Consider the following 13,233-nt stretch of genomic DNA (forward strand, 5'->3'; position numbering starts at 1 on the left):
GAGTATTGCTGAGGATCCGGGCCGCGGCATTCTGGATCCTTTGTAATTTGTCCAGGGTTGCTTCAGGAGCGCCTTAGCAGATGGTGTTACTGTAATCCAACCTTGATAAGATAAGGCCTTGGATTAACAGTTTCTGGGAGGTGGAAGGGAGTAGGGGCAGAATCTTCCTAATCGATTTAAGGAGCCCAAAGCAGGTCCCAGCAACTTTTTTGGCTTGCGTCTTGAAAGACAGATCTTTTTCGAGCCAAATACCCAGGCTTTTAATCTCGGACTTCGGCTTAGGGGGTTCACCCAAGCAGGGGGGCCAGATGTTCTGTGAGAGGGAAAGCCCCTTCTGGCCAAGGAGGAGAATATCTGTCTTTGAGCCGTTGAGTTTCAAAGACGAGTTATTCATCCATCCTTGTATTTGTGTCAGACAGTTGTGTAAATCCGCTGGTTCTTGACTTGGGTGAGATAAGGACATCACTAATTGAGTATCATTAGCATAGCTGACGATACTCACTCCGAACGGGTTGACAACCTCCTCCAATGGGGACATGTAGACATTAAATAATGTCGGGCTCAGGGAAGAACCCTGAGGCACGTCACATTGGAGGGGGGTTTCGGGGGAGCGTGTGTCCTTCTCCCACACCTGAAAGGAGCGTTGGCTCAGAAAGGAAGTAAGCCAGGTCAGCGCCGTGCCCTCCACACCGATATTCCTAAGTCGATGAATTAGGAGCCGATGGTTGACGGTGTCGAAGGCCGCACTGAGGTCCAGGAGGATCACTGCCACTGATCCTCCCGCGTCCAGAAGTGCTCTGGCCTCCTCCACCGCGGTGAGAAGGGCGATGTCAGTGCCCTGCCCAGGGCGGAATCCAGTCTGCGAGCTTTTAAGCAGATTGTTGGTTTCCAGATATTGTGGAAGTTTTTTGTTCACAAGCTTTTCAGCAATCTTACTGGTTCCGGGGAGAAGGGAAATTGGCCTATAGTTGGCCAGGTCCGAGGGGTCCAGGGAAGGTTTTTTCAATAGCGCCTTGACGACAGCCGCCTTCCAGCTGGAGGGAACAATTCCCTGTAGCAGTGAGGCGTTAATGAGATGGGTAAGGGGGGGGATGATGGTAGGGGCTACTTTCTTAAGGATGCGTAGCGGAACAGGGTCCCGAGGAGATCCGCTTTTGATGGTGTCTAGCGTAATTGCGACCTCTTCGACAGTCACTGATCCCCAGGAAGTTAAGCGGAGAGAGATGGGAGTCGTGTTAATTCCTTCTTCCTCGCTAAAATTAGTAGATGGAATGGAGGCAAGGATTTTCTGGATCTTCTCCTCGAAAAAATTGGCCAGTTTAAGGCATTTTTCTTCATCTGCTTTGGGGTCTGGCGGAGTTCTAAGTCCAGAATCTGGGACTTTAAGAAGTTCTTTTAAAATGATAAAAGATTCCTTGCTAGAGCAAGAGGAGTTTTCTATCCTTTCATGGAAGAATATGCTTTTTGTCTTGCGAAGAGCGGTCTTGTAATTTATTAAGGAGGTATGGTAGGCATCCTTCTTAACACTTGATTTATCTTTCCTCCAGGAGCGCTCTGTTCTTTTACATTCCTTCCTTAGAAGGTTGAGCTTCGAAGTGTACCAAGGGGCAGGGCTCACTCTTTTGGTACGCTTGAGGGTGGTAGTTTTGGGGAGGAGTTTGTCCAATGAAGATGTGAGCCAAGAGTTGAACTGTATATCGGCGTTAACTGGGTCGGTGGTCGGGGCAGGGGTAGAGTTCCTGAGAATGGTGGTCCATTCGCCTGGCACAAGTTTGTGCCAGTGCCGGTCGGTGACCCGGGTTTTAATCTGTTGGGTAGGTGAGATGAGGAAATGCCAAGAGATGGGGATTAAAAAGTGGTCTGTCCAAGGAAGAGGAAGGGAGGGGCCAGTGGTAATGTCCGTGATGTTGGTAAGGACAGGATCCAGGAGGTGCCCCTTGTAGTGGGTAGGTCCTATATTGACTACTACTACTACTACTTGAAATATCTTCCTCATGGCAGAACACCTCCCAGGCAAACACAATCAGATGGCGGGCCTGCTCAGCAGGTACAGCCACCAAATGCACGAGTGGGAGATACATCCATCAGTACTCCACCCGTACTTCCAAAGGTGGGGTCATCCAGAGATAGACCTGTTCGCCACAATGGAGAACGCAAAATGCGAAGCTTTGCCGCCAGCTTTCCACACCCACAGTCGCAAGGCAATGCGATATGGATGAACTGGTCAGGCAAATTTGCGTACGCTTTTCCCCTAGCACCTCTAATACCGCTGGTGGCACGCAAGCTGAAGCAGCACTCAATGACTCTCATCCTGGTTGCTCCAACGTGGGCTCGCCAACCATGGTACACCACGTTTCTGGAACTGTCCGTGGTACCGCATCAAAGGATGCGCCTCACACCCAGGCTTTTGACGCAGAGCCATGGCGACATTCAGCATCCAGATCCGCAACAGCTCAACCTGGCGATCTGGCTCCTGAAGTCTTAGAATTTGGCTACCTCAACTTACCTCCTGACTGTATGGACATCATCCGGGAGGCAAGAAAGCCCACCACAAGAGCATGCTATGCGGCGAAATGGAAGCGGTTTGTCATTTATTGTGCAGACCACAACATTAACCCGCTGGATGCATCTATTCAAAACATCATTTGTTATCTCTTACATCTGTACAAATGTAATCTGGCCTATGCTTCCATTCGTATACATTTATCCGCAATGGCTTCTTATCTCCAAAACAGAGAGCACCTCTCACTTTTTAAGGTGCCTGCCATTAAAGCTTTTCTGGAAGGACTCAAACGTGTCATTCCTCCACGGACGCCACCAGCTCCAGAGTGGAACCTCAATGTGGTCCTCACCAGGCTGATGGGTCCCCCTTTTGAGCCACTGCATTCCTGCGAAATTCAGTTCTTAACATGGAAAGTGGCTTTCCTTATAGCGATTACGTCGCTACGACGAGTTAGTGAACTCCAGGCACTAACTATCCAAGAGCTATTTATTCAGATTCATTCTAACAGGGTGGCGCTTCGCACTAACCCTAAATTCCTTCCTAAGGTAGTGTCTCAGTTCCATATCAACCAGACTATAGAACTACCTGTGTTCTTCCAAAATCCAGAGTCACATGCGGAGAGAATGCTCCACACACTTGACGTCAAAAGGGCCCTAATGTACTACATTGATAGGACCAAATATTTTAGGAAAACTAAACAACTATTTGTTGCCTTTGTGCCACCCACAAAGGTAACCCCATTTCCAAGGCTGGTATAGCCAGGTGGATCGTTAAATTTATTCAGACCTGCTATCAGAAAGCCAAGCGCACTCTCACCATTCCACCACGGGCCCACTCCACCCGAAAGTTGGGGGCCTCCATGGCTTTCCTTGGAAATATTCCTTTGGAAGACATATGTAGAGCAGCCACATGGTCTACCACACACACATGTACAAAATATTACTGTGTTGATGTTCACTCCAAACAGCAGGCAGCTGTAGGGCAGGCTGTTCTAAAAACACTTTTCCAAACTGCTGCAGCTGGCACGGGCGGCCGCCGTTAATGGAGGGACTGCTATGTATTCTATGCACAGATATGAATTCAGCAGCCCACATGCCTCGAACCAAATATGCTACTTACCAGTATGCATCTGTTCTTGGCATGTAGGGCTGCTGACATTCATATCGCCCGCCCTCCTCCCCGGCGCCTGTAGCGGCTACAGCATTCACACATACTTCGAGCATGGTCATCATTCACTTAGTTTCACTCCATCTTGGCCACAATGGCTAAAAACAATCTGAGGATGGAGTCGATGCCCATGCGCACTGTATTCCAGAGGAGGAGCCACCTATCTTGTGATACTTCGAAGACTCTTCCAGGACAACAATGTGCGATCATCCGGACCCAACACTAGGCGGCGATCTATGCACAGATATGAATGTCAGCAGCCCTGCATGCCAAGAACAGATGCATACTGGTAAGGAGCATATTCGTTATAGTGCAACATGCGCGATCGTTAAAGGTCGTATTTGCGATGGCAAATTCAGACCAATGGTCACAAAAACACAATCTCTAGGAGATTGTACAGCTCAGCGAGCTGAACTACAAGCATTCAAAATGGCATTTGAAAATACGGATCGCGAATTCCCCACACTTATAGTGTGCGATTCTTTTTACTGTGTTCAATCTTATAATGAATATTTACAGAATTGGCTTCAAAATGGTTTCAAAGATGCAAAAGGTGGCACAATCAAGCATGAAACACTTTGGGAACAAGTTGTCCTGTTGCGAGACGGACTACAAAACACTAATGTGATACACATACTGAGTCATCAACACGATGGCGTTCTCGTTGAAGGGAATTCATTGGCTGATGCTGCGAAGGGGGTTGTACAAACGGCTTCCGTAGCTGCAATCACTCGTTCGAAAACAAAAATAGACAGTGAAATAATACTGGCTGTAAATGCTTCAAGCAAAGCCAGTGGTGCAGCGTTACCTAAAAAGTATCCACTCAAATACTCATAACTGTTGCGAACAGCGTTCCATTTGCTCGAATCCCTGGGGTGGGGGATAGAGAAATTCCAAACATGGAACGAAGAGTAGCTTTGATTTACAAAGCACATCTGGGAGAGGGTCTGACACATCAGGGGATCGCTAAAACAATTTTAAAACTCAAAGAGATGTACTGGTGGCCAAGAATGAATACATTGCTTCACATTTTCATCATAACTGCATTGACTGCAATAGAGGTCGCAGTACAGAACGCTACCAGGCACCTGACTAGAACATAGCCAGCCCAATTCAGACACCTTTGTTAGACAGCATTAGACTATCTACATGTAGGCATTCTTTTGGACGAATGCAGTCCCACAAACACTAAATCAAGGTTCCTATGGATGTGGCCTCAGCGTTCGGCTGAAGCTCGAAATGTTATAAAAGATTTGCGAGTTTTTATCAGCACATACGCAATTGGCACACTACACTCTGACCAGGGTCCTGCGTTTAGATCACGGGCTTACAAAGAAGCCAAGGCCAGTTTGGGCGTAGGATTGTGGTATTCTTCTCCATTCCATCCTGAGGGAAATTCTGTTGTGGAAAGAAAAAACCCGGACATGAAGCAGTCTATAACAGCTAGGGTATTAGTTCTGGTGATCGGTGGGTCAAACATCTTTATGGGGTCCAACGCTCATAAAACTATTTGCCAAGAAGTTGTCAAGGGGGTGTCACTCCATATAAGGTCCTATTTGGGACTAGAATGTTGATACCGGACCTTGATATGAAAGGCATAGTGGTGGAAAATAAAAAGTTTGATATCAAAGATCGTTTGGCTGTTTTACAGGACTAAAATGAACTAAGATCGAAACAAAGCAATGTGTTCCTGAAGCCAACCACCACTAGGGAAAAAACAGCCGTCCCAGCAAGGCCTGTCTGGAACCCAAAGCTTGGTGATCTAGTCAGAGAAAAGATCGCGGACAAGAAGGAATTTGGGCCTTCTTACAGACAACCAGTCCCTGTCCTAGCAAATCCACGGATCAAGAACAGTACTTTTGCCGCCCCTTGCTGGTAAAAAGGGGAAAAGATTTGTGTCCATCGACCTGATCAAAATACAATATGTGGCTGATACTAAGCAGTAGGCCAAGTGGACTCCGACAATGTAGCAGACGCACTCCTCTAGCTACAATCCAAGAGGTTTAAACTGAGAGACTCATCACCTTTGAAGGTTCTACAGTAAGAAATGAAGGACTAAGCAACAAAGCTATGGAACTCGTCCCTCTTGAGACCCAAATAACAGTTCATCCTGATACACCTGTCTACAACGGAGTAAAGAGTGATCAACTGGTTCCAGCGATTTCAACGAATCATGATGCAATTCCAACCATTGACAGAACTGCCTCTGGCTATTTAATTATCTTTTATACGTTTTCTGAGAATCCCAGCGAACCTGAAACGACGCCAGCACAAAGAACTTTCAAAGAACAAGCAACAGACTTTTTTCATCTTCTGAAAAAGACTTAAATGGTTTCACCATTTATTGAACTATGGATTGTTTTGGGAATATTCTTCTTTCTACTTTGGTTAGCTCTGGTAATAACTCTTGGTATGCTGATAAATGGAAGATTTATTCAAATGGACACAGCAAGTAAAAGAGTGAACTTACTTCTCCAGCCGCACATCCCATCGTGAAGCAAGAGACTTGTCGGTAGTGAACATCACAGCCGTTCCTATACCAGGTGGTATAGTTTGGGACAGAACTGAATATGACATTTTCGGGCCGTCTGAACTTTGGAAGATTCCACACTTATTTAATATCTCATTAAGTGACTTTATTACCTCTAGTACCGTTTCTGATGATTGGGACTTTGAGGCTGTTAATAACATGATGTCTGATCTAGAAATGTCTGCAGTATTCCCAAATCATGAATATTTAGAGGGTTCATCAGATTATGAACAAATCTATTGATATAACCATTATGGTCATCATTTCTTGCATAAAAGTGCGACCCCTAGAAATGTATTTATGTATAACCAATGGGAACATTGTCCTACACCTCCAAAGGGTAGCTCAAAAACTTTTACAAAGAAATTTCCATATTTTTCAGGGTTCAACTTGTCAAATCCAGAAACATTTTATTTCAAAATGTGAACAAGACCGGAACGAAAAATATGTTAACTAATACAAAATAGATTTATTCTGCAGCCTTTATTGCCCAACTGTCTAGACAGGGCTTCAACTTTTGGAAAGACAACATTGAGACAAAATCTGTCTGGGGTACAAAAGATTGGGAAGTGCTGGGGATAGAAGCTTTGTTTAGAGCCTGTCTCGTCCCTGAGCAAAATATGTTTTTGAATGACTCTGACCAATAAATGTCTTGCCTTGGGTTAGCCAAGATCAAAACTTGAACACTCCGTCCATACCTGCACCTGCAGGTAATAGCTCTACACAGGGTGAGGTCAACGTACATACTATTTTGCATCACAACAGATCAGATCCAGATTGGAACAAATGGTTGCTCTGTCCCACAGACACAAACAACTGTCAAGACTGATTCCTGAACAAAACACAGGGTTTCATTATCAATAGACCAGACCCATGCTATGTTCAAAGATAGCATCCAGGGGTAGTAACAACATACAGTGTAGGGACACTTTACCTTGATTGGCTACAGAAAGCTATGCTAAAGGATGTAAAACAACACTCACCTTTACTTGAAGAAGGCGCAGACTTTAGGGAATTCTTGCTAGGACCAAGAAGACCGCGTGAAAAACGTTTCATATATGCCAGTATCTACGCTGCTTATAATGAAATTTGGAAGATTACCCAAGCAGAGACTGCAGAACGAATAGGAGAAATTGATCGTATTAATTTAGAGAAATCTCTCTCTGTAGTAGACAATGGGTAAACGACTCTGTCGTCCACGATATATTCATTGAAACATTGTGTCTTCTGCCATAGACATCATGGAACAAGACTTGGTCATGTTTCAACATGGTCAGTCTCAGCTAGGTTCTATCATGCTATTAGGCTGCACGCTACAAAACCTCCGTGCAGGCTATTTGCCTTGGTGTTTAATCAACACTGCGTCACTGTTTTCAGAATTCTATCTCACTGATAAACAGATCAAACTGGCACAAAGGGGAGCAGAGTATATGGTGCTTTGCATTGAAAAACTGGAAAAATTACCATTCACTGTGGCAGAAAAACCAGCTACTGAGTGGATAGTACATGGTAAAATTACTCTGCCTGTTACAACTTTCCATTTTCAGTATTGCCTAAAATATATACCAGCGGGCAAATATGAAAGGTTTGGTAAAGAATACATCTAAACATTCCGGGATTTACCTTACACACACAGATGTTGGAGTGAGAGGCGTGAAGTGTTTCTTAGAGGTACTAACTGTGAAAACGCACTAAGCGGTTCTCTCCTCTGTCAGGGTATTAACTTACACGGGACCTGTGATGGTTCCACTACAAATGTATCCTGTACCTGCAAGGCTCACCAGCTTCAGTGATTGTTCCAATTTTTTGACAACTTTCAAATGGAAGTTACCTCATGTTAAATGATCACAGCTGCTGTGGCATGTTGCCAGATATCCCCACATCTAGTAACGGTTACGTCCAGGGTCACTTGCTGTATGCAAGTCTTGTTTCCACAAATACAGACAGTCAGGGAGTATGATCTTCACTGAACATCTCTCTATACGAATTGATACTGTAAACAGAATGAAAGCCATTCTTTTACAACAAATAGTGCCTCTGACCTCGGGCAAAGAAACCTATGATCTACAAGTCGCAAAGACTTCAGCCGAGATACAAGCCCTTTTGAATACAAACTGCCATATACATCTCTCAGAAATGTTGGAACGTATCTTAAAAATGTCTGATACGAGCAGCATTGTACATGTATTTTAGAGTGTGTGTTCAGGACTGTTAGCAACTTTTCAAGCAGTCCTCGGAATTATTCCAAACTTTGTGCACTCTGTGTTTGGCGGACTGCCGCTCCTTTTAGCACTCGTTGTAGGGATCCTGTTTTTGCTCCTACTGCTACGATATAGAAAGCCAAATCACCAGTGTCACTCCAAGCACCATAGAGAGAGCTCTAATGGAGATGAAGTGTCATGAGCGCATCGTCCAAATTTTAGGTTTACCTCGTCTACGAGAATGAAATACCACATGGTTTCTGTCATTCAGACCAATCTTGCAAGATTGCATCTTACCTGTTCTACGCTGCCTGCTTTGCGGTGAAGAATACAGGCTAGACATCTGTCTAACACTCCCATCAGTCATGCCTATGGATATCCATACTCTGCTGGACACGGTAACGGCCCATGCTTTATGTTGTCCCCGGCAGCTACCAATCCTGATGACGGCATTCATTGAGATCTCACAGACGCAAAATGCTGCTGTTGAGGTACGAGAGGAAACAACAGGCGCGCAGGTAACATTCGATACGAACATTGCTGATGCGACCAATGCTGAAGGCGATGCTTCTCATCAATGGGCGGTTAGTCTTCTAAACGAGGTAATCCAACTTTCACCTACAACGGTAGACGACTTTTTGTCTACAGGATTAGAAGATTTCATGTTTTCTGCATCCCCATACACTGACTTTTGATCTAGCACACTGTGTACTGAGAAACTCTGAATTTGACTTTCTTTTTTCAAAACAAGGACTAACTTTGAAACTTTTTTCCTATGATAATTTTTTTTTCCCAAATTTGTATTTCTCATTTTTAGCACAGTAATCTGCTTACAGTAGAACTATTCATAGATAATAGAATTCTTTGAAAAACTACCAGAGACAATATATCACCTTGTCAACAACAATTGATTTATGTAATCTGACATGAAATGGTTTCGGCCCTTTTTCTTCTGTATTTACGAGCCATTTCATTATGTGTATATTTGTTTGATTCATTCAGTTAGCATTCACATGTCAACTTATGCTTAGAAAGAAACATTGCTTCAATATGTACCGCACCATTTAATTTTTATGCATAGCAACAGTTTTAATGCAATTTTCAATGTATTTTAGACATGTTTTAGCCCTTCATGTGTAGCTATATTTTAGATATGTTTAGCATGTTTAGAATTTAGTAGTGTCGATGTAGATACCGTATATAGGTTTCCCGATTATGCCCTTATATAGACTTAATTTGCATTGCCCTTGTTTAGGCATAGAAATCCTACCCTTATTTAGGCAATATCCATGCTAACCAAATACAGGCATGGCCACCTACATCCGTTCATCTACGTCACACGAGTTCTTGGAAAAGCAGACTCTTAAGCTTTTAGGACTTCCCCTTGCTTGGATTATTGATTTCTCCAAGAACTCATTTATTATGCATGAACATCTATTCCTTAGGGGTTCATTCATGACGTTCTTCTGCCCAACTTTCACATCACTACTGGCATTCCTAAACACCTTCAAGGTATAAATATACCTTCACTTGCCATGGCAAACCACAGTACGGTACGGTTCGGCTGCATACTTGCACGACACGGCTCGCCACGACAAGTTTGGAAGGAAATAGAGTCCCCACCTGACGCACTGATCAGACACTGTCATCCTCCTCGCAGAGAATCCAGATCCACTGCTTCTGACTCCCCTTGCGGGGTGTTAGAGATCGAGACCCGGTAAGAGATTCCAACCTCTCTCATTCTAAGGTATGGAGCAGACTAGAACCTAGAGGGACTTTTAGCAAATCTTGGCAACACCAATCTAAACTATACCTAAACTAGACTATAGACAAACTGCACCTACTTCTTACCTCGTACTACACTTAGGTTAGGTGCTCTGGGGTAGAACTAGCTAGAAGCACCAGATGAGTATTCACATTTTAGCCTGTTATTTATGTATGCATTTTTATGAATATATGTCATAGCTACAAACCATGCTATTGCAGTATTATTTTATCTTACTGCTAATGCTGTACGTATTATACTTTGCATTCTGTCTTACGATTGTAGCAGTTCATATCTCCTGCGCGAGAAATAAGTCTGTTCAATTAACCCTTTTTATTGAAACGCCCGTCTATCTATTTCTGTGTAACTCCGTAGAAACGAAGCATGCACTATTGTTATCTATAGTTTCCACGACTCTGCGACTGTTCTGATTCTAAGGGAGACAAAGTTGTCATGTTTATGTGGTTGTCGGAAACAAATCCCTTCTTGTTTATTCAAGAAGTTTCTAGTGAACTCTGAGTTAGCTGGCACACACAAGTAATTATGTTTAATGTACTTGATAGAGAAATGCTGACCTCAGTTCTATGTCAAAACTATAGTGTATATTATTCCAATGCGCAGAGCCTGTTGGGGATATAGGAACTACACTACAATGCAAGTTCATAAAGATCTTCTGTAATGGAGATAGGTCTATGTGTGTTGTGTTGTCTCGTCTCTCTCTGTCTCTCGGTCTCCGTGTCCAGAATGTAACAGTTTTGAATCCCTGAACCTTTTCATCTTTGCATGGGCTAATACTTGAGTTACTGTAAATTATTGAATAGTAACACAAAGTTTACTGCACTTATTAGAAACACAATGGTGCCATTACGTCACTATTAGTATTGAAAGAACTTTAAAGTTCAGAAAATTAACAGTTTGCCTTCTGTTGTATAAAACATACATGCCAATGTGAGGATAATTAGCTTCATCAAAGCCAGATACAGTTTGTGGTAACAGCTACATGCGTGTCCTTTCACCTTTGCAGGTTCCATTTCTTCCAGGCGATTCAGATCTAGATCAATTAACACGAATATTCGAAACTTTGGGTACTCCAGTAGAAGAACAGTGGCCTGTAAGTTTACTAATTTCACAGCCTCTTAGAACTTTCTAAATTGATGGAAAAAGTTCTGCACAATGTCCCTTCACAGCAGGTTTCCAATCTCAATGTTTTCAACAAACTCTTGTTCAATAATGTCCGACCGAAATGATTCATCTCCAACTGTAACATTTACCACCTTCGAAATCCCCCTCCTTTGCCCCCTTGGTTGTTCCCTACATGTTCTCTCTAGAACATGACCGAGAGATGCTATTGGTTTTTTAAGTATCTCTAGATATTTATAACCCTAGATCAGAATAAGACATAGAGGCCAGAGTGTTTGATTTAGAAAGGGGGAGGCCATATGCCATGTAGAGCATGGCTTCTCGTGACGCCAAATAGCGAACAACTCCACTGCTGTAGGATCGTGATAGCCCTGCTAGAGCCAAGCAATGTTTATTTTTTATTTATTTGTTATTTTGTCTATAGCCTTAAGTGTTGAATTGGGCTAATGTTCTCTGGAGATCTGAAGACTAAACTAGAGCCAAGGGGTTAAAGTCTTTGTTTTCCTTCTTATGGGGACACCCTTTAAAAAACGAAGGACATAATTGGAGATCATCCTCTTTATAATGATGTCAAACATTCCCATGCCTGCTGGGGAATGTGAACATTGCAGTAATCACTGAACAGCACCCACTAAATACTGCGGAACTCAAGTGTCCTCTGGCAGAAGAGGTCCTTAAGTCCATTTGGAATTGGCTCAAACTTGCTTTGTTACAGAGCCAGCATACTGAAGTCCAGATGGGGTTTTCTTATATAGCTTGTGTTATTTACATCTGACGTATTTGTGTCACCCAGTGGTGCCCTAGGACTTGCATGTTTTTTAAATGCACATATTATGCTTTCTTCGCAGGCGTAACTTTTGTCCATAATGCTGGGAAAGCAGCACTTGGGGTACAGAGTTTGTTTCAGCCAAGCCAATCGTAGAATCTCATTAAATGAACTGACGTTAAAAAAGTTTATAGTAGAGTGTGTAGAGTATTAGACCAAGAAATTAAGGGTGGGATACATAGGGTCCAGTTGGCAGTAGTTTTTCTATTACTTAATTTATCCAGTATTTGGGTGTCTTTCATAGATTCACATGCCTGAATCATTCCCCGTCGTCGAGACGGGAGCCTCCGGTACATAAAAAAGTAATGTCCTAAGACATACATAAAGAGAATAGGTCTAAGGGTCTAACCTTAGTAACCTATCTAGGTCCTTATGCAGGAAGGACCAAATAGAGTAGGCTCCAGGGTCCCACCTTGGTAGCCTATCTGCGTCCTTTTGTAAAAAAGGACCAAAACAAAAGGAACAACCAATCAGCTACTACCTCCCTCTAGAACCTTCCTGTGAGGAGCCTCAGTCTCTCAGATTTTCTACCGCACGTTGTGCTAGGGAGTCTCCACCTGAGTTCTCCTCAGGAATATCGTATTTTCTCCAAACTTCACAGTTTTTTCGACTTTCTACTATGGCTGACGTCAAGAAAAGAGCACTTTTCCGTCCCTGTGCCTCCTGTGGTAAACTAAGGCTCCACGTGGACGACGAACATGAGGAATGCCTGTATTGCCTCTACCCTCACCACAAGACCATCGACTGCAAGATTTGCCGTAAGTTCTCCGTCAAAACCCAGAAAGACCGGGAAGGGAGACTTCTTATCTGGCTGAACAGGCTCAAAAACAAACCGACCGACCTCATTTCCGAGGGTGGGAGCATGTCGGTCGCCTCATAACTTTCCCTGAAGAGGCCTAGGGCTTCCTCGCCTGGCCACTCAGCGACCCCTCCTAAGAGGTCTAAAAAGGCTTCAGAGGGCAAGCCTGCCGTATCTAGCAAGGACCTTCCTGTCCCTAGGAAGCAACCACTGCTTACGGTGACGACGGCGCAATCGGCGACCACCTCATCGCCTAAAACCGTCTCAACATCGACGACGACGGTATCGACGACGATGGCATC

At 43.8% G+C, this 13,233-nt stretch overlaps 1 protein-coding gene across 2 annotated transcripts in view; it reads left to right on the top strand.

Moving 5' to 3' along the window:
• Window positions 1-13,233, top strand: part of CDK7 (cyclin dependent kinase 7) — a 306,650-nt gene that overhangs the window by 251,584 nt on the left and 41,833 nt on the right. For both annotated transcript variants that reach the window (XM_086960721.1, XM_086960720.1), the window contains exon 9: window positions 11,191-11,277. In XM_086960721.1, the coding sequence (XP_086816847.1) occupies window positions 11,191-11,277 (87 nt within the window). The remainder of the gene's footprint in view (window positions 1-11,190; window positions 11,278-13,233) is intronic.

Source organism: Lissotriton vulgaris, chromosome 3_1 (genome assembly GCF_964263255.1).
Source record: "Lissotriton vulgaris chromosome 3_1, aLisVul1.2, whole genome shotgun sequence".
NCBI lineage: Eukaryota > Metazoa > Chordata > Amphibia > Caudata > Salamandridae > Lissotriton > Lissotriton vulgaris.